The sequence below is a fragment of the Notechis scutatus genome, chromosome 6 (assembly GCF_049901735.1).
Source record: "Notechis scutatus isolate UNSWTSFEM ecotype Mainland chromosome 6, rNotScu1.2, whole genome shotgun sequence".
In the NCBI taxonomy this organism is placed as follows: domain Eukaryota; kingdom Metazoa; phylum Chordata; class Lepidosauria; order Squamata; family Elapidae; genus Notechis; species Notechis scutatus.
Window position 1 is genome coordinate 23,609,524 of NC_142014.1, and position 22,055 is coordinate 23,631,578.

General features: G+C 43.8%; 2 protein-coding genes across 3 annotated transcripts in view; one reads left to right on the plus strand and one right to left on the minus strand.

Annotated features, from left to right (window-relative positions):
- The window catches only part of BORCS5 (BLOC-1 related complex subunit 5), a 33,577-nt gene extending 19,858 nt beyond the window's left edge, over positions 1 to 13,719 (plus strand). For both annotated transcript variants that reach the window (XM_026679268.2, XM_087969531.1), the window contains exons 3-4: positions 3,725 to 3,882; positions 12,585 to 13,719. In XM_026679268.2, coding sequence (XP_026535053.1) covers positions 3,725 to 3,882; positions 12,585 to 12,815 — 389 coding nt within the window. In that variant the 3' untranslated portion in view covers positions 12,816 to 13,719. The remainder of the gene's footprint in view (positions 1 to 3,724; positions 3,883 to 12,584) is intronic.
- Positions 13,720 to 20,276: 6,557 nt separating this feature from the next.
- The window catches only part of DUSP16 (dual specificity phosphatase 16), a 53,761-nt gene continuing 51,982 nt past the window's right edge, over positions 20,277 to 22,055 (minus strand). The window contains exon 7 of the mRNA XM_087969533.1: positions 20,277 to 21,681. Within this exon, the coding sequence (XP_087825659.1) occupies positions 20,517 to 21,681 (1,165 nt within the window). The 3' untranslated portion in view covers positions 20,277 to 20,516. The remainder of the gene's footprint in view (positions 21,682 to 22,055) is intronic.

Below are 22,055 nucleotides of genomic sequence, written 5' to 3' on the forward strand. Positions count from 1 at the left end.
AGTTTCTCACTTAGCAACATAAATTTTGGGCTCAGTTGTGGTCATACCTGTACAATAGTCATGTTATTTATTGTTGTTCTCTATATAAAAAGATTTATGAATGGTCCCAATGTACTTCATGGAACCAATGTACTTCAGCTGTGTGTTTTCAAAAGGCTTTTTACAGATCAGTTTGGTTTGGAATATGGTCTCCTGGGGCTTCTCTCGGTTTTCAGAACATTGAAATAGGATCTTTTCAGAGTGTTGATGAATTTGGGGGCTATTCCTTGATTTTCAGCCAGAAAGATGAACTCGGAAAAAATTATTTCACTGTAATGCTGTTTCCACTCCATCAGTAAATATCAGAAATGTAAATAAATAAATAGGCACAGAACTGCAAGGGGGAAATGGAAGCAGTCTGTCTGTTAATAGGAATAAAATCTGATGTGGTTTGAATTGATTTTTTCCCCTTCAGGAGCTTTTATGTCTTCCATATGCTGCATAAAGAAACATTGCTATAGCAGTTTTATTTAAGCTTCTGGTACAAATATGCCGGAAACTGTTTGGATCATCTGTCTTCCTTAACCCCCAGCCCAGCTCCAAATCTGTATTGCTAAAATGTGCCAAAACAGCTGCTTTGAGGGAGTACTTTTCTCCTCCCCACAATTAAGGGTGTAAATAAGGATGGGAGGCTTCTGGAGAACATAATTATTCAATTTCTGCCTTTAAACACCTCCAAAAATTTGGGAAAATGTCCTGGAATTGTGACACCAAAATCTAGCCATTTTGATACTAAAAGTTATCCTGAGCCGTTTTTCACATTTTGGTGAAAATGTGATGTTTGATGATTGGTTTAGAGTGGGTCTGGAAACCTGAAACCTCTTGCTCTCATTTTCACCCTCTTATTTTTTTTATTTTGTTAAATAATTAACATCCAAAATCCTGACCTTCCATACATATCATAGCTTTCTATAGCTCCTTGGGACTGGGACTGAGGCAGAAGGAGCTATCGTTCTCTTTACTTTGCTTTATTGTCATTGCACCTCATACAACGAAATCAAACACCATCTTCAATGCCTATCATGACCATGACCATGAAAATAAACACACACATCCTTCACCCTCCACACATTGAATCTAAAAACCCTGACACCGCACCAACACTACACTGTATAGCAGAATTCAACAGAGCTACTGTCCTGGGATAGAAGCTGTTTTTCAACCTATTTGTCCTTGTTTTTATTATTCTGTACCGTCTGCCAGATGGTAACAGTTCAAAAAAAGGGTGCCCAGGATGAGATGGATCTTTGAGAATGTTTTGAACTTTCTTAAGAGCTATAAAGCTCTTCCAAAGAGGGGAGAGGGCAGCCAATGATCTTCTGGGCAATGACGTTAACCCACTGGAGTGCTGTCCTATCTGCCCCTGTGCAATTGGCAAACCCTACAGAGGTGCAGTAAGTGAAGATGCTCTCTATGGTGCAGCGGTAGAAGGTCACCAGCAGTTTCTCATTCAGTTGTTGTTTTCTGAGAAGCCTCAGGTGGTATAATCTCTGCTGGGCCATTTTGACTAGGGCTTCAATGTGAGCACCCCAGGTCAGGTCCACTTTTATGGTAACACCCAGAAACTTAAAAGTGACCTCTTGCTCCACTCAGTCTCCATGGATAAGCAAGGGCTGGATGTCAGATCTGTTCTTTCCATAGTCCACTCTAAGCTCCTTGGTCTTATTGGTGTTGAGGACCAGGTTATTGTCTCCACACCACGAAAGCAACTGGTCCACCTCATCTCGATAGGCAGACTCATCCCTCCCCAGAGATGAGTTCCACCACTGTTGTATCATCCCCCTTTTTTCCAGTGCGTTTTCCCCTTATATGTGGCCTATGCAAGAGGTTGCATCCCACTGAATGACCCATTGAGCTCCCTGAACTGTTGATTAAGCACCATGAGCATATAATAATGTATGAGCAATGTGGTGGCCTAGTGGTGAAGACGCTCTCCTCCCACTCAGAAGGTTGAGAGTTCACTTCTAGGCAGCGGCAGATGCTCTCTTAGGGCGCAAAAGAAAAACAAAATACCTGCTGCAAACTCCACATAGGCATCAGGCAGGGCATCCAGCCAGTGAATAATCGGCTCCATCGAGTTGCCCTGACTCCACCCCAAATTAAAGGATTACAGAGTCATAAAAACAAAAGTGTAGAAAACCATACAGGTTCGTGACCACCCTTTGTTTTTAGTGACAATTCAAAGTTACAACATGGAAAAAGTGACTCTATGGCCATTTTTTTACTCAGGACCCTTGCAGCATCCCCCTGGGGGATCACATGATCAAAATCCAGGCGCTTGGCAACTGACTCATATTTATGACGGTTGCAGTGTGCCGGGGTCATGTGATCAACTTGTACGACCTTCAGACAAGCAAAGTCAACGGGGAAGCCAGATTAGCTCTGTTGCTAACTTAACAACTGCACTGATTCACTTAACAACCATGGCAAGAAAGGTCGTACAATGGGGGTAAAATTCATTTAACAACTATCTCACTTAGCAACAGAAATTTGGGGCTGAACTGTGGGCATAAGTCGAGGGCTACCTGCATTTGTCTTCCTTTCATTATGAGTGGAAATGAAGATCCAGAATGCCTTAAAAATTATCACTGCTACTATCCATAAAAGAAGCTCTCGGTCAGCTTTGGAAGCCATATTGAGATTGAGACACGCTGCCAGAAACCTGAGAAAGTGGGAGGGTTGAGTAGCTCTAAGTAGACAAAATTCTTTTGTTAGTTCAAGGTCACTGAGTATGGCGCAGGATGAAATGAGGATCTTGCTTTAGGACGGATCGTGATTGGGCCATGTGATGTGATGACGGCCAAGCGGGAGATGGATTTGTAGTTTTAAATATTGCAAGGAAGCCCAAAAACTTTCAGATTGGTGATTCCACAGATGTGCCGGTTTACTATCCAATTAAAGGTACCTTTGAGATATGTCTGTCTCAGAGTTATTGATTGGAATGGAGGTTGCTGGAACGCCGACACACACACTCTCTCTCTCTGTCTCTCTCTCTTTTTTTTGCTAAAAAATCAGCTCTTATCTGGATTACCCTAGCAATGTTTTAAGTTAACATATCTCAACCTTGGCAGCTTGGAAGACATGAGATTTCAATGCCTAGAATTCTGAGAGTTGAAATCCACACATCTTAAAGTTGCCAAGGTTGAGAAACATTGTTTTCAGTGACCTTCCCATGTAGGCCTGGGGTGACAAATTAAAGGCCCGGGGGCCAGATCCGACCCGCAAGGTACTTAGATCCGACCCAGGGGGCTGCACTGGAAACAGCGAAGGATAAGACCGCCATGCTTCTGCCAGCGAAAATGGAGCTCCCAGGCTCCGTTTTCAGCTGCCAGGACCATCCCAAGCTCCATTTTCCCTGGCAGAGGGTTGCCGTGGCAGGCAAAAACGGAGCCCGGGAGCCCATTTTCACTGGCAGAGCGCTTAGGCCACCACAGGCGCCCTGACACAAATGACATCAAACTGGCCACACCCACCCTAGCCACACCCACCCTAGCCACGCCCCCCTGAGGTCAAACACAGCCCTGATGCGGCCCTCAGTGAAATCGAGTTTGACACCCATGATGTAGGCAGATAATATTTGGACATTTTGTGGGTGGGTTTTTTTGTTTTTTGTTTTGGTCTTTCTCATCCTTTAGTTCTTGGCAATGTCCTTAATTACCCTCTCTTTCTCTCCTCTCCTTTCTAGGACTTCTTAGTGGGCAGATGTCTCCTACCAACATTAAACTAGAAAAACTTGATTCTCAGCAAGTACTACAGCTGTGTCTCCGGTACCAGGACCACCTCCACCAGTGTGCAGAAGCTGTGGCCTTTGACCAGAATGCTTTAGTCAAGCGGATCAAAGAGGTGCGTCCATGTTGGGTCTGGAAAAGGGGATCTCCAGTAGATGGGGCTATGAAGTACGGAACGATTCGCACACAAACCATTGCATGCACTGAACTGGCTTGCATGCTTCATATGTTGTTCCAAATACAAAATGAAAGCATTCGGGGCAGGAGCACTAGTGTTGGGTGGTGGTGGGAATGGAAGTGGGGAAAATCTAAGGACAGCAGCAGCAGTAACTCAGGAGAACAAGGACAAGATAGATACTTGAGGACTTTCTGCTCCCCTGAAAAATTACTTTAATTAAAAGTTTAATGAAAAGAAGGACTAGGGGTGACATGATAGCAGCGTTCCAGTGTCTCAGGGGCTGCCACAAAGAAGAGAGAGTCAAGCTATTTTCCAAAGCACCTGAGGGTAAAACAAGAAACCATGGATAGAAACTAACTGAGGAGAGAAGAAACTTAGAACTAAGGAGAAATTTCCTAACAGTTTAGAACAACAACAACAGTAACAATCAGTGGAACAACTTCCCTCCAGAAGTTGTGGTTGCTCCAACACTGAAAGTTTTTAAGAAGAGATTGGATAACCCTTTGTCTGAAATGGTGTAGGGCAGGGGTCTCCAACCTTGGCAACTTTAAGACTTGTGGACTTCAACTCCCAGAATTCCTCAGCGTGTGTGATGTGATTCTCTTTTGCGACCTTCTAACGAGGAAAGTCCATGGGGAAACTGGATTCATTGAACAACCGTGTTACTAATTTAACAACTGCAGTGACTCACTTAACAAAGGTGGGAAGAAAAATCGTAAAATGGGGCAAAACTCACATAACAAATTTCTCACTTAGCAATATAAAATTTGGACTCAAGTTGAGAACTATCTCTACTGGAAAACGCACATTACTAGAAAGTTGAAATCATAGACATCAACTGAACATCAGTTTAAAATGCATGTGTTTCCTTTAAAAAGAAGGTGTGAACATTTAAATGCTAATTCCTGCGTCTGATTGCTTAAACTTTTTGTACTTTTCCACGCGGAACAACTTTAAGTCATTTCTTGTGTCACTGCCTAAACAGTAGGAGTGCCTGTGAGACAGCCATAGCTATTTTACGGCACAAGTCTAACTGAGAAGAAGCAAATGCTTGCTTTTAGAAAATCCTTTAAAAAAAAATCAACAGAAAGTGAAACAGCTAATTGTACCTTAGATGCTGGTGATTCAGAGTACTTGCATCATAGTGTCACAACATGCATGACATTATTGTGGCTTGTAAAAATGTCCACAAAACTCTACAGAACTTCCAGGAGGAACTGGGATCTATACATAGCTTGGAAAAATGCAGTCTTTCTCTATTTTTTCCTAGATGATGAAATCCCAGAATGGCTGCCCCAATCTATTGCTTTACTCACAAAATAATATGCACTGTGTATGTTTGAGTATATTTGGTGGAAGTGGGGAGGGAAGGAGAAAGAATCTGGAAGAGGGAAGAGTTTAAGTCCTTCCTTCCTTCCTTCCTTCCTTCCTTCCTTCCTTCCTTCCTTCCTTCCTTCCTTCCTTCCTTCCTTCGTGGGTAAACGTGATTAATGTAAATAAACAAAAAGCCCAAGTCTGCAAAAATAAACAATAAATGCAGTTTATACAAACTTTCTAAGTTTGAAACAAAAGTAATTCACGTCAAGTTAACTTGTATCAATTAAGGTTGATTTCTAAAATACAGACTCAAGAAGGTACATTGTATGGAAAAAAACCCAAGAGTAAGAAGAGAAGGAAGACAGTTCTTGATGAATTGCGTACTTGGGAGCAAAACAAGGATTAGTCATCCTGATGTGCTGGAATAAACCCAGCATTCGCTTTAATGATAAATGATCACTATATATAACAGCTTTCCAGCTGTGTCTGCATCTAGGATTTCTGAGGATGACTAATGTGCTGTTATTATCGGAAGCAGAGGAGCTGGAAAATTATAGGCTTATAATACTAGGGTATAGAAAATATATAATGTCTCTCTATACTCTATCCAATTTTCTCTTGGAAAATTGCTTCCTATTTTTTTCTCCTAGAGAACGCAGCTCTTCCAGAGTTCATGAAAAGCAACATGTCAGGCTAGACCAGTGGTGGCTAACCTTTTTGGGTTCCTGTGCCAAAAATTGTGCACGTGCTTGTGCTTGCACGCTCATGTGTCAGCACCCAGAAGGCAATGTGCCCCCCCCCCACACCCCCTGTACATATGCACGCAATCTCTCCCTGGCCACCCCCTTACCTGCACTACATTTGAGGCCTTTTTCGGCCTCCCAGAGGCTTGAGGAAAACTTCTGCAGGCTTTGCAGGATGAAAAATGGGCCCGTTTCATCCCTTCCGGTATTTCCGGGAATACAGGAAGTGATGAAATGGGCCTATTTTTCAGCCTGCAAAGGCTTTCCTCAAGACTCTGGGAGGCCGAAAAAGGCCTCAAACAGGCTGAAAATCATCTGAGGAGCACGCACATGCGCAGTAAGGTAAGTTTGCTTGTGTTTCGCATGCCAGCACAAATGGTTCTGCGTGCCACCTGTGGCATGCATGCCATAGGTTCGCCATCACGGGGCTAGACTAAGAGGGGAGGTTTATCTTGTTGGAAGAGGGTTGAGACCGGATTCGATGTAGCTGCAAACGAAGGGAAACCAATGCATATTTAACGGACACTAGAGAGATCCTGCATAAAAATCCAGTGAGAACATTGATGGGAAAGATGCAGTGGGGGGAAAGGATGTAGAATAAAAAAAAAAGGTGAGCAAACACCATTGGGTTGACTTGATTCCAGTGGCAGAGAAGTGGAGTGCATCTCTATTTTAAAATGGATTTTGAAGGAGGAATTCAGAGTTGAGATGGCGTTAAAATAATGGCCAGTGCAGTCTCAGGGCTGTAGCCCAGCCGGAATATGGTCCAGATCATCCCCTAAAAAGTGATGGCGCAATGGTTAGAACGCAGTATTGTGGGCTAACTCTGCCGACTGCCAGCAGTTCAACCCCGACAGGCTGAAGGTTGACTCAGCCTTCCAAAGTTGGTAAAATGAGGACTCAGACTGTTGGGGGCAATGTGCTGAATCTGTAAGCCACTTAGAGAGGGCTGTAAAGCACTGTGAAGCAGTATATAAGTCCAAGTGCTATTGCTAAAAAGGGAAAGTTGCAGAAAGTTATTCACTGACTAGCGCTGATGATCTTATGTACTTTGGGTACAACCATGCACCAAGAATCCCCTTTTTTCAACTGTGAGCTATAAAAATTCTCCTAAATCACTTACTTAACACTTATGGGTCTAAGGATGGCCTTTTGAGAAAGGGGTGTACCCACACCTCTTTCAAGACAGGCACCACCATCCTGCAGAGAGGCATTATTTGTGTGAAGAAGACATAACACCTTTTTGTTTAATGTGAACATTTCGTTCAGTTCCACAGTATTTCATTACAGTAATTTTGCTTCACTTCCCAGCAAGTGATAAGAAATCAATCCTATCTCCTGTGTGCATTAGTTTATGAAGTAATCCATGAACCTCTGAGTGTTGTTACCTGTGAAATATACATTCACTCTTCGTTGTTGGACATCTGGCATGGATATTTGCATTGCAGTGATCCAGGAGACACACCTGGCAGGGAAGATGCATCGTAAGATGAGTTCATTTGATTCCTGGGGTTGAAAAAGTGCTTATTATGAGTTATGCAGAATTTTGTTTGTGAAAGAAGTTGCGAACCGTTCCATGGGTAAGGAACCATGTACAGTACAATGCAAAATCACGCTCACTGTACTGTATCAGGCTTTCTTTATAGAGTTGCTAAATACCATAGGACATCGGGTAGAAGAAATATGATCGAACTTCGCATAGGAGACAGATGGTTTAGTTTGCGATCATAAGCCCTCTGCTCATTGGAGACTGGGCTGATGGTACATGAACAGCAAGGTATGACTTCATCAGGTTTGGTGGTGGTGAGATTGATTGCTGACTGCCACAATTTTAAATAGGAGGAGGAGGAGGAATTGGGTCTGCTGTGAGTTTGCTATAAATGTCAAACAGCTGAACCTCTGGATTGGATTTGTATTTTCCAAAGGGCTTCAAGATAAACGTTGAGAGACAATAAACCACCAGCTTTTTCTGTTTCCATCTCTTCTGGGAGAATTCGTTTGGGAAATGCTAATGCGGATTAAATCAGATTGTATGTATGTTGAGGACATCGTGAAATTAATTATCGTTAATGCTCAGTTTTTTTTAAATAATCCAGGTACGTTAAGATTGTCCTCAAAGGTGCTTTTTCAGGAGGCAACTGGACTTCCTTGTTTTTTCTTTGAAGACATTTCTCTTTTCATCCAAGAAGCTTCTTCAGCTCTGACCTAGATGGCCGCTCTGACTGCTCTTTCAAACCAGAGGCCTTCTCTGTCCAAAATGTGGACTTTGCTGTCTTCAAAAGAGTGGGCTTTTGTCTTTTAAATTCAAATGGACTGCTGAATCTTGTCCTGATGGGTTTGTTCTCCTATGTTGTGCCATGTGTTTATGACGTGGTTGTTTTGTTTTCCCAGCGTACAGTTCTGCACATGGCTCACTGCATTGTACTGCATATACCACACTACTTAGTTTGTGTTTGAGTGTTTTATTCTTGGGGTGGACAAGTTTCTGCTTTATTCTTGGGTTTAAAATGTGTATGTTGTGTTGGCTGAAGATCCTCATAAGCTACATTAAGACTGTTGTGAATATTTTTGCCAGCAGGGCATTTAACTGAAATATAAAGCAAGTTTATTGAAGAGTTGCAAAGGGAATAATTCTGAAGAATTCAGACCCCAAGGTGGATTTCTTTGTATTGGTTTGCAGTATCATTAATTTTAAGTAGTGTTGAAAAAATAGCAAGCAACCCTTTTTCCAAGAGAACACAATGGATATAGCTGGCCACACTGTGTGGTTTGCTAATAAAAAAATAATAAAAATTTGGTCACTAATAAATAAGTTACTTAGAGTACTAATGGCAATAGCTAAATACTGGGAAAAATCAAGGTAGGAATATTTATTTACTTACGAGAGGTATATCAGCGCCCGTAGCACATAACTCTAGGTAGCATGCCAAAAAATAATAAAGCCAAGAAAACCAGCCCCCTGACCCACATTCACCAATGTATCATACAATCTAAACTCTAAACTCCCCCTGACGCAGCACTTGGGGGGAATCAACCCTTTATGACTTTCTGTCTGAGGCTAAGGAGTTTGGAGGAAAATTTTCTTGTAAAATTAGAATTGATTGCAAGTTGGAAGTGTGGGCTGAGGAAGATTAAACAGGATAGTTGTTCAGAAAACAGTAATTTTTTTATAGCAACGGCTAGAAAATTCTGCTAGTGAAAGGAAGCTTTGATTAATTGGTGGATCATGTGCTATCAAGTCATTTTACACTCCCTAGGGAATCATCTATATATGTAAAAGCAAAATACCACTCATACATCATCACAAAATCTCCAGAACTGTAAAGCCTACAAACTTGAAATTTGGCTTCTGGGGGCTCACTAAGAAAGGATTTTTCCAAATGACCGTCCAGAAAGCAAAGAAAACACAAGAGGTTTGTCAGAGCGTAGCGGGGGGGGTTTTTTTTTTTTTTGAGTATTTTTTTTTTTAGTCTAATTTTTTCACCTTTTGACGGGGGTTGGTGGAGGGGGGGGGGGGGGGGGGGGGGGGGGGGGTCTCCCCCTTTTTCCTCCCAAAAAGCCACACCCCTTCTTTTACAGGTATCGAGCTAGTATAGATATAGAAAGGAAAGTTAACCACCTTTTATTGAGTAAATTGATGACCTTGGGTCTTCGTTACTCATGCAATGACATATCCTTTTTTTTCCTATTTAAAAATAAAGCCCATAATTTTGGTTTGTAATTTTCAAACTCCAAGCAGCGAAGGTTAGAAGATCAGAGGATCTCGGCTCATATCCGTTCACTGGAAAGATTGGATCTAGTCTTATTTTTATGCTCAAACAAGCCTCTGCAGTGCAGGATACATTCAAGTATTTTTGTTGTCAAGAGTTACCTATTTCCGGGAGAGGCTGCCAGTTTCATCTCCCTGGGTTGAGTCCTGCTTTCCAGATAGCTTTACATGGAACTGTTGCAGGGGTGGGATTCAAAATTTTTAACAACTGGTTCTGTGGGTGTGGCTTAGGTGGTGGGCGTGGCTTGGTGGTCATGTGACTGGGTGGACATAGCTTGGTGGTCATGTTATTGGCTGGGTGTGGCCAACTCAACATCACTCACATCGCGGCACGCATCTCCTCGCCTGGCCTCTCATGACTGTGGAGATGCTGCAACAGTCATAAGTGTGAAAAACAATCATAAGTCACCTTTTTTCAGTGCCATTGTAACTTTGAATGGTCACTCCACACAAGCAAAGTACCAGAAAAGGAGGGGGGGAAAACTCCAGAGAAGTTCCTGAGATAGGAAGTCTAGTCCTGCCAAGAATGTAATAAGGGTTAACGGAGAGGCAGTTTCTGTAAGCAACACCAGAATGTTTCCTTCCTGCCTTCCTTACAGGATTAGGCCAATAATTTCTTCTAACAACCGGTTCTCCCAACTGCTTAGAATGTTAACAACCAGTTCTAGCAAATAGGTGTGAACTGGTAGAATCCCACCCCTGAACTGTTGTATTTTGGCATGCCCCCAAACAATGACTGCTATTGGAATTTCATGCTCTTAAAGCCGTATTTCTCAAGCTTGACACTTTGATGGGTGGACTCCAACTCCCCAAATACCCCTAAAGTCAAACTCGTGGCCTGTGGCCCGGATGCATCACGCAGTGGCCACGCCCACCCCCATTTTAGTGAAGTGGGAAAAAGTCTCGATACGTCACGTGATGATGCGAGTTTGACACCCTTGCCCTAAAGGAATTTGCTCTAGGGAGGTCCCTAAAAAGGATACTTTTGAGGTAGGCCTTTATGGCTCCAATCATAATGTAGTCTCTGGATTACCAGAATTTCCAGAATATAGGCCTGTATGTATAATAAGGTTACTTGTTACTTAAACCGTCTTTGGAAGCGGGGCTGTTTCTTTGGATTTTAGGACAAAATTGTTCTGTCTTCCAGCTGCTTCACAGAAATCCAACTCAACACAAGAAGTATTTAAATGCATATTGTTTAAATTCATACAATATGTAATTGAAATACGTTCTAGGATCAAGTGAAAGTAAGAAATGGTTCCTTGTGAAGAAAAGACTGCATTTCCCACTTTTAAAAGATTAGGATATAATATTTTTGCCTTTTGTGTTTCATCTTTTTTTTTTTTAATAAAAGAAGCATTAAATTATATTTTAAGGCACAAAAGTGAGCAGAACATTTTTTGGGTTGCCTTTTCCTCCATTCCTAAACAACTGAAAAGACCTCTGTTCCAAAGAACTTACCAATGAGAGAAAGGAAGGGGAAAGGTAACCAATGGAGAGCAAGTTTATACACGTTGATAATCATTATCCTAATCCAGTGATGGCTAACCTTTTCGGCCCCGAGTGTGCACGCATCCCCAAAATGCAATGCGCATGCATCCCCGTGCATGCGCCCTGCCCCCCATGCATGCCCCCCCACCCCTGTGCATGCGTGCATGCCTCCTGCATCATGTGCGTGCATCTTCTGTGCCTGCGCGGCCCCCTGTTCATGTGCTCCGTGCATGCTGAGCAGAGAACCCAAGACCAGCTGGCCAGTGGGAAGCACGCATGCGGGACGGAACTGAACTGGGGTGATGGCTCGCGTACCCACAGAGAGGGCTCTGCGTGCCATAGGTTTGCCATCACCGTCCTCATCCTTATCTGAGCGGGCTTTTTAAAAAGTTACTATTCTTGGATAGCGCATAGACATTCAGCAAGGGAATACACTTGTTTGTTTGTTGAAATGACAAGCATAGCTGCCCATCTTATGCACCGTAGCCCGGGCTGCTTCAGTCATAAAACAATAAAAACCAAATTAAAAACTCTCTACTTCTCCAAACACCTCTCACCTTCAACAAGAGCGTACGGGGAGAGAGTATTTTACAAAGGACCACTGCTGAGAAGGCACACACGGCCGAAGTCCCACAGGATGGCAACGTTTAAGGGCAGGGACCTGGAGTGTGCCCAGCCTATTTGACCTGGTGGAACAGGCAAATCTCAGGGAGAGGCCACCCCACAGGTAAATTGTCTCCTGCCCTTCAGGGCTTTAAAGATGACAGTACCTTGAATTGCACCAGGATTGTAAATAGAAGCCAGTGGAATTCGTGCAGCAGTGATGCTAACCTGGGCAAACACTGCGTGCTTTCAGGACTGGTGGTAATTTCTGGATAGTCTTTGTGGCCATCCCCATGTAGACCATTGCAGGGATAGGATCTGTTCATGATGATGGTGATTGCCAACATGGCCTCCCACAATCCTCCCAGAGTCATGTTGTCAGAGTTAAGAGTTAGGGTTGCCATACAAGTTGTAGGAAGAAAGAAACTCTTTTTCATACCGGGAAGGGAACATTAATAATCCATGTCTGGCCGTGGTGGCGCAGTGGTTAGAGTACAGTAATGCAGGCTAATTCTGCCCACTGCCAGGAGTTCGATCCTGACCGGCTCAGGGTTGACTCAGCCTTCCATCCTTCCGAGGTCGGCAAAATGGAGGACTCAGATTGTTGGGGGCAAATAGGCTGACTCTGTAAATCGCTTTGTGAGGGCTGTCAAGCACCGTGAAGCGGTATATATGTCAAAGTTATTAAGTCCCATTTCTGTTGTTTATTTTTACAGATGGATCTTTCAGTAGAAACGCTGTACACTTTAATGCAAGAGCGCCAGAAAAGGTACGCCAAGTACGCCGAGCAGATCCAGAAAGTCAACGAGATGTCCGCCATTCTCCGCCGCGTCCAGATGGGCATTGACCTAACTGTCCCACTGATGGAGAGGCTGAACAGCCTGCTGCCCGAGAACGAGCGGCTGGAACCCTTTTGTATGAAACCGGACAGGGAGCTCAAGTTATAGCTTCCGTCCAGCCCTCTCTTCTCAGGCTTGACTGCAGGACCTTGCTTGAAGCTTCAGGCTCAGGGGTGAGTAGAAGATCCTCCAGGGACGGACAGAGAGTGCAGCTGCTTAGAAGGACGTGCGTATTTGGCTACTTTCACAGTTTTTGCCCGCTTGCTTATCGCTGCTGTCCACCAAGCAGAGTGTTTTTAATCAAGCCAAGATCCTCTGCCTTCCCTTCCATCTACAGTGGTTTTTAACTTTTTATTTCTAGGGTACCTTGTGACCTCCAGGAACAAGCTTAAAACCATTGTTGAGGGCATCTGGTCAGTTCATACAAAATCTGGAGCGAACCAGGGGTGGTCTGACCACCTGTTGCACCGCTTCGAGCGAACCGGATGTTAATTTTACATCCGGTTCGTTGAACTGGTAGTTGCAACAACTGGCTGGCCCCATCCTCCCCGCACCTCCCAGGAGTCTCCGCATGGCCCATTTTGGATCCCAGATAAGTGCAGGGCCCGTGCGGAGGCCAGGGGAGGCCAGAGAGCCTCCGGAGCCTGGGGAGCGGAAAAACGCCCCCCCTCCCCCGGCTGTGGTGCAGGAGGCCAACTAGGCCATGCCCACCATGGCCACGCCCACCCAGCAACCGGGGCAGAGAACCCCTTCCTAAATTTTTTTGAAGGCCACCCCTGGGGCAAACCTCTTCATTGTCACTGTGGCCTGCCTTGTCAGTCTTAGCCTCCCCCAGCATTCCCTGGCCTTTCAAGCCAAGATTGCAGGTTGTGGACAAATGGACTTTGAGGAGTCTTTGTTCCTCAGCTGCCGTCCCGTCTTGTTGAGTAATTCCTAATAATAAAGATCCATTTTAAAAAAAAACCACTGGTTTCCCATATGACACTTTGAAAAGCCCCGTTTTCCTTTTTTTTTTAAAAAATTGGGTCGAAGAGTCTAATTAAACCCATTGGAGGACTTTTAAGAAAAGAAGAAAAAAAAGCCCAATTTGTCTACCAAGATTTTAGGTTCCTTGTAATGATGTGTAGCTTTTTGCAGTTTATAGTGAAATGTCCGAAGCCTGAAGGAGTCTTTGCTCACCTCACTTGCATAACACAATGCAGCTTGTGTGGGATGAATTTCCTTTTTTGAGGCCTAGTGGATTTCCCTCCCTGTGCAATTCGGTTGTGTGCTTAAATTACTTCTTAGTTTATAGGGCTGTTAAACGCGTGACTGCTTGAGTTATGGAAATGTCACGGCTAGGCTAGGCCATTCAGGCCTCCCCTGCCTCCCCTGCCAGGTCAGGTTGCCTCGTCTTTTGCTCCCGTTTCCTCCGAAACTTTCTGAATCCATGTGGTCTCCTCGAGTTGCCAAGATTGCTAATAAAAAATGGTTTTATAAGAAACAGGAGCTATGTTAAATTTGTGGCCAAAGGAAGTTGAAAAAGTGCTAAGCCAGGGAATTCTTACTTTATTGACATTATCCTTAATGGCAATTGGAAGGGGTCTTCCCCACCTTCCAAGATAATTCATAGGCAGGAGCCTGCCCGGGGTATTCAATTTCTCTTTCTCCCTCTGCACTTTTATCTGTGTTGCTGACATTTTTTCCAACATTAAAGCTAAAACTTGCATGGCAACTTGTGTCAGAACAGCCTATATCAGGGGTCCCCAAACTTGGCAACTTTTAAGACTTGTGGACTTCAACTCCCAGAATTTGGGAGTTGAAGTCCACAAGTCTTAAAAGTTGCCAAGTTTGGAGGCCTCTGGCCTCTATTCCAAATTGCCATGTTTTAATCCTACCTGAGTGGCTCTGTCACAAAAGGAGGAGTGGATTCCCCCATTTTTATATTGACTGTAACCTGCCCTTCTCAGATATTCATTACAATCAATGTACTGCCCTGGCTTGAAAAACACAGTGCTTGAATCCCTCTCTCTTATCATCAGTTGGAGGAAGGCTGTCTTCTGTTTCTGTGCTTCGCTTTCTCTGCCACCAAGATGATGAGGTTTCAGTACTGGCCAGTGAGAACAGCCTCACCTCCCAGTCTCGAGACAAAGATGTAGAATCTCTTCTGCATTTTGTTTGAGGAAAGAAAATTTAATAGTGCGTGTATGTGGTGGTGGGTGGTGGGGGAACAGTCTCTAGACAAGAGATTAAATCACTGGCAGATTCTACGGAAATTCTCAGTCATCCAGGTCAGGGTTATCCCAATGGTGCTTTTTCAGGAGGCAACTGGACTTCCTTTTTTTTTTCTTTTGAAGATGTTTCGCTTCTTATCCAAAAAGCCGAGAGCTGAAGAAGCTTCTTGGATATGAAGCGAAACATCTTCAAAAGAAAAACCAGAAAGTCCAGTTGCCTCTCTTTGGGATAACAAGCCCAGGCCATCGAGCGTGTTTTTCCTTTGCATCCTTTAGTGCAATGATTACTTCAATAAGATATTGGTGCCCAGATTCTTAACACTCAAAAGATGAAAGTCCCCCTTCTGCACAGGCAAATGAAACATGCAATCATCTACTCCAGGGGTCCCCAACCACCGGTCCGCGGACCGGTACCAGTCCGCGGAACAAGTCCTACTGGGCCGCTGGCTTGCTGGCGCCGCCATCTTTTTGATGAAAAAGTGCTTCCGGTGAGCTTTTCCGGTAGAAAGCTCACCGGAAGCACTTTTTCATCAAAAAGATGGCGGCGCCCAGCTGATGCCGGTACCGGGCCGCAGCATAAAAAAGGTTGGGGATCACTGATCTACTCCCTTCGTGATTTAATGTGCCCCTTTCCCTGCCCAGACTTCCTTCCACTCAGCAACCTGAAAACCCGTCACCAGGACAATGCGCCCAAGCCCAGGTCAGGTTTGGCCTGATTCGATGCTGCCTAGAATTCCTGGAGGTTACCCTGGTTGGGAACCAGATTGGGGAAGGTCAGACCTGGCCACCCATAGCCGTTCGTGGAAAAGACACCATTCCTTCCACAGGTAGAAACATTAAGTACCCTTGACAGTAACATGGAGAAGGGAATGCATGGAAATAATAAAAAAAAAAAAAGGCACAGAATGCCCTCTCAAGGGATTGAATCCAGTGTAAACATTGCTGTTTTCTTCCAAGGTGATTAAAAGAATTACGGTGATTTCATGCCCCAACACAATTCCATATGCAGACTGGAAACTGGTTGGAGGATATCGCTGTGGGGGGTCTCGTCTAATTGCTGTCATCCATCTTTGAGCTGATTACCAAGCTTTTCCTTCCACAAGTTTTGGGGCCGACATTGTTGGACATTTGATAGTGTGCCACTTTCTCCCCCCACTTCTTTTTTTGTTTTATGTATATTAAAAAAAAACGTTTGCTATTCTAGCATGGTGCAATTTTTTTTCATTTAAAATCATTTTGATAACTTGTTGTATTGTTATTGGGAACTCCTATGAGTGCCCTGTTTGAAATAGTAGCAGATGCATATTTAATAAACATTACACAATGTTGCTTACAGAAGAGGCATTTTAATTTTTTACTTGGAAAGTCTGTTCTAATCACCAGGAAAAGATTTAGCTGTAATTCTGAAAGTCCCTAACTTTTGGTTGCTCTTCTCTGCAAAATGTTCTATTTCGATGGATTTATTTCCAGAAACTAAACCATCTTTTAAGAAATGAATACATATTAAATGCAATAAAACTGCATTCATATTTTATTGTATAACAACTCTAGTCAAGAATTAACAGCCAAGAGCATACCTCAAGTTGATTTGTTGGGCTTTAACATGCCAAAGATATATTTAGAAAAACATACTTGTTAGAAGTTCATATTTCTAACAAAAATGTGTATCACCTAAATTGGTTATATATCTTTTGGCAGCAATATAATAAACAGCTAGTTTTCTTCTAGCAGAACATTGTTACACCCGTTTTCTTATTTTGTAAATTCAACCTCATTTGCTCAATACAAACTCATTCCATAGTTCTTGTTAATAAAATCCACCATAGCCTTTTTAAAAAATAAAAACAAATTTTTAAATGTTACATTTCCTATTGCAAGCCAAATTTTCACAAAGCTGCAACATATCTGATTTATGCTAAGATGATAGCTCTTAACTGGGCCTGCTACAGATAAATTTGGGATTGCAAAAGTTTTGGAAAGGCTAATTCAACCCCCTGGAATAATCCTTATGCACAAATTACTCTTTAGGTGCTCAGTGGGTCATCAACCTTGAAATACCGAAACTGTTGGATGTGGTTGAAGCTTTCATTGCTGATTTCCTTTGGCACATGAGTCAATCCTGAGCCAGAGAGAGAAAGCAACGATGTGCAAACTTCTAGGCAGGAAGAGAAATCCCATATGGTCTTGTGTGCCACTTCCACTTAGTGCAATATGCATCCTCTACCACTGAATCAGTCCGGTATGTTCTCCATCATGATTAATTAGCAGCCATATCTTGATAGAAGCACATCCTGGGTTATCTTGCTTTATTCCAAAATGGGCATAAAAAAACGAACTGCTAGATGGATTGGTTTTTTTCTCCCCCTTCTGGGGTTCCTTAGGAATATTTTAAGTGTACCGAAAGGGGGTTTATTTGTGGTCTTAAATACAGAATAGGGAGGGTAGGATGGTACTTAAGTAGTTTCTTGAAAACTCTGCAGATGATATTCTGGGTACGATATGTATTTTCCTTCGTTGAAAATTCTGTGTTTTCGTCGTTTGTTTGTTTTTGCCTTGCACTGAATTTCCTTCTCTGAGCGATGTATGATCATGACTTATTTATTAATAAACATGGAAAATATGGATAACCTGATATAGCATCTGCCTTCTTTCTTCCGGGTGGCCACTACTTTCGTGCTGCCAGGAGAATGGCTTTGCCGAGATGGTCCAGGGCTTGGGAGTCTTCCAGCCTCACTTTCCCATCTCCCCCACCCTCCCCCATGCACACACACACACACACACACACCTTTTCACTCATAAACTAGTGTTCCTCCAGAGCCTCCTATGTCCTCTCTAGAGATGCTATTCCTACTGTTGAGTGATCATTTATGTATGATAAATGAAGTAAGCACAGATGATTCACCTGTGAAATCATGCTGACAGTTGATACTACAAATGGGAATATTAACAGGGAAAATAGAACTGAACTGAGAGAAGATAATCTAACCAACAAATACGTGTAATAGAGAAATCATGGAGTGGTAAGCTAAAGAGATAAAAGTTTGCAATTGACCTGTGTCGCTGTTGAGAGAGTAGCTTTTGTTGCATAACATAACAATTTCCTGATTAGGGGAGTAAGCTTGGATTTAAATATTTCCCTGGTCATTGATCACGCCAGTTCTCAAGTTGTCTCCCTGCATCAGCCAACAGAACCAGCAAAGGGTTGGGCTGCGTTGTTGATATGGCTTTTCCTTATGTAGAACACCTTGTTCTCTACGGTTAATTTTAGAGACGAATCCAACGCCGGTGTCATTAGATACAGGCTACGTTCTCCAGGAGTCCATAAATACGGAAGCTGAATGGTGATTCAGGGAGAATTGCAATATGGAATGGAGAAGGAAGTGTGCCTCCACCCCAGAACAGGTAGTCCTCAATTTATGACTACAGTTGAGCCCAGCATTTCCATGGCTAAGCAAGACAGCTGTTGAAGTGAGTTTTGCCCCATTTTTACGACCTTCCTTGCCACAGTTGCCACGGGAATCACTGCAGCCGTTAAAGTTGGTCGCGCTTAAGTGAATTTTGATCCTGTGACAAAAACAGCCATGAGTCGCTTCTTTCCCCCAGTGCCTTTATAACTCCAAACGGCCACTAAATGAACATCGATGACTATCTGTAATGGCATTTCCCCCTCTAGATTTTGGTTATACAAAGAGAAACGTTGCAGCAGTACTGGAGTCCCCTATTTTCAGCACACAACAGCTTGTGTATCATTTGGGATTCTGAGAGGGGGAAAAAAAACTTTACAGTTTCTACATTGGTAGAAAAAAATGGATGCTTAAAATAGGGTGGAGCATTAAAAAAATTAGGGCCCCTGCTATTGCAGTCCTTTGACAGTATCCTCTTCACCGCTGCGTGTCTGTTTTATTATTTTATTTTATTATTGTATTTAAATTCTGTCCTATCCTATTCTCTGCTCCTCTATAAATGTGTCACAGGCCCTCCTGCGTGGATTTTTGGAGGAATAAGCAGAGTTATCTCCTCTCCAAGAACAAAAGCCACAAGAGAAACTCTGCATTAGGGTGTTTCATCTGGTTGTGTGTTGTGTGTGTGTGTGTGAAGAACAGCAGAGAACCACTGACAGTATTCCTACTACATTTTGAGTGGCATGTTTTGAAGCTCAAGAGGATAAATGGTACACCTTTTCGATACAACTTCTGTCCTGTTGCTTGTGCTTTACATTCCACCTGTACTGATTGGAAGTATGGAACGGAATCTCTCTGATGCGTCCCTAAAACACACACACACACACACACACCCACCAACCCAAGAGCATCAAAAATGTCCTTTCCTTTTTGCATTCCTGCTTGACCTGTCGGTGCCTGGGGCCTAGAAATTGGGATCGTGCTTTTGTGAGCTTGGATCATGGAAATTGTCGGGTGCTTCCTGGGTGAATGTCCTTGGTAGGTGAGTGCAGAGGATGTAAGTTTCCTTTAGACCAGGGGTGTCCAACCTTGGCAACTTTAAGACTTGTGGACTTCAACTCCCAGAGTTCCTCAGCCAGCTTTGCTGGCTGAGGAACTCTGGGAGTTGAAGTCCACAAGTCTTAAAGTTGCCAAGGTTGGACACCCCTGTTTTAGACACAGTTCAGGCATTTGTATAACAGCACATGCAGGGTCTCAATTGCAAGGCATATTTGTGTACCTTGAATATTAAAGACACAAATTAAGACATAAAACATGGACAATGTGCACGTGGGACAGCTTGCAAGTCTGCAGGGTAATAATCCTCATCGAGAGTTAGCAACACATCCAGAACCTGAAAAAGTCTGCTTGCGTGTCTCATTTTGAGAGGCTGACTAGGCCATTTAATGAAGATTGTCTAAGGTGGCATTCATACAATGGTTGTGCAAATAGCGCGTGTCTTAAAGTCTCTCTCGGCTCCCATTGAGACATGTTTCTTGGGGGGAAAACCAGCTTCTTTCTTTTTTTTTGGTTTGAAACATTTCGCGGCTTATCCAAGTCGCTTCCGAACTGCGAAAACGTTTCAAACCAAAAAGAAAAAACAAGCCCAGTGCCCACGATTCAATTTCCAGACAGCTCCACCTGGATGACTGAGAATCTTGTTAAGACGTATTTCTCGGGAAATAGACAGCAGCGGAGAGCACAAACTTTCAGTCACCTTTCAATCAAAACTTTAGTAGAAACAAACCTCACGTCTGCTTAACAAAGGCCGATTCCTTAAAGACAACAAGGATGTGCAACTTGGCCTGTCACGCCTTCATTTGTTAAGGGAAACTTAGGAAAACAGCTGCATTTTTTTTTATTTTGCCTTAAGGTGATGAGAACGTGCAAGGCAAGAAAAGAGCTGATTGTCTATATTGCAAAAATTAAAATTTTACCATTTAATCCCTCTTGAATACACTCACGGGGCCTCTGTGCGTGCATGCACACACACAAAAGCCACACACGCAGGCACGCACACGCAATCAGTTTTTGTTAAATTTCGTCCATACCGGAGCTGAACAGTATTCTGAAATTTCAGATTTACAGGGAATTGTTTTATAGAAAATTGGGACAGAAGGAATGGGAGGGGGGGGACAGGAAATCAACGAAGAGAGTCAAGAAACTTCAATAATCTCCATGCTGCCTGAAAAGCTGGATTGGCTTCCCATTTTCCCAAGTTCTTCTCGGGACCTGTTCTCTGACATGATACTTTCCCCAAATTCCATCTGGCAACTCCTCCGCTTGAACTGCTTCTCAAAAGAGCTCTCCTCGTGCCAGCTCCGCCGGGAGTCGCCTCGCTCCCCGTGTTTTTCTCTCCTGCGCACCCCATACGTTTGCTCGCACCCCGTGGGTAGCTGGCTGCAACTGAAGGCCGAATAGGTGGCGCTCCTCCCGTATATGGCTGAAGCGGAATAAATATGGGAAGGATCGGCGGTGAAATACCAGCTGCCGGTCAGGGAAGCCGCAGAGGTTTGTGGAGATAAGATGTCCGAATGCCAGCCTTTGAGACCCAGCCCAGCTGCAGACTTGGCCAGATGTTGCTGGCTGGCCGAAAGGCCGAAGAGGAAGTTGGTTCTGTAATTATCTTCCATGCTCCCGCTTCGATGCAACGGGTACAAGGATGACCTCTGAGCAGAACAATTGGTCCTTCCCGAATGCTGCCGCTTGCTCTGGCTGTCGGGCTGCCAACCCTGGTGGGACTTCTCTGGCAGCTTGGTGTGTTCTTTATCGGGGCTGCCCTCGGGGGTCTGTTCTGAAACCTCCTGGACTGGAGAGAACTGGCACAACTTGCCGCCCGCTTCCAAAGTGGCCGAATGCTTGTAGAACTCCAACGTGTCTTCCAAGGAAGGATAGCCTGGTCCTGAAGCCGTAAGGCAAGCGTTGCCGGCGGCGCACGAGACGGACTTGATATCCAAGGAAAATGACCGCTTCAATCTGTTGCTGTCTTCAACTTTATCGGAGGGGACGTTTAACCCAGTTCGGCCTTGCACCAAGGAGCCGCCCTCTGCAGATGGTGGGAGAATGGGAGCTGATGGCTTTCCTGGCTCCGGGGCTTTCGTCTCCACCTTCTCTGAGGTAGAGGAAGCCCAGAGCTGAGAAGAGGCCCGTAGGGGTCCACCACCTGCTCCGTGGTTGCTGCCGTTTTCCAAATGCAAAAGCTTGAGTTTGCTAACAAGCCCGCCGGTGCCTCCCTGGTTCTTGATCTTCTTTTCAAAGTCCAGAAGCTGGCCGAGAAAGTTGAAGTTAGGAGAAATGGTCGGCCTCTTCTCTTTCACAAACCTAAAATAGGAATTTCAAAATGGAAAAAGGGGAATTCAGCCAATTGACCTTGAACTCAAGGCTTGAATTGTGCGTACACAATATTCACTGAGGTTGGCTAGGCTGTAAAAGCATTACTTTCCAAGGTAAGTTGAGGTCACCCATTGCGCAAAGTACACACCCTTGGATGAAAGCAAAGTCACCTTTGACCAGCCACGTATGTTCTGCTCCCTTAAAGAATGATCTGGCAATGCCACGCATGGCTCTTTATTCTGTTCTCCTTGCAATCCTTTTCTGAAATAGCTCTTTCACGAATCATTTAGCATATACCCAAATCGATCGTCTATCTATCTACTAACATCTGTATCTATCCATCGATTTCGATTGTCTGTATC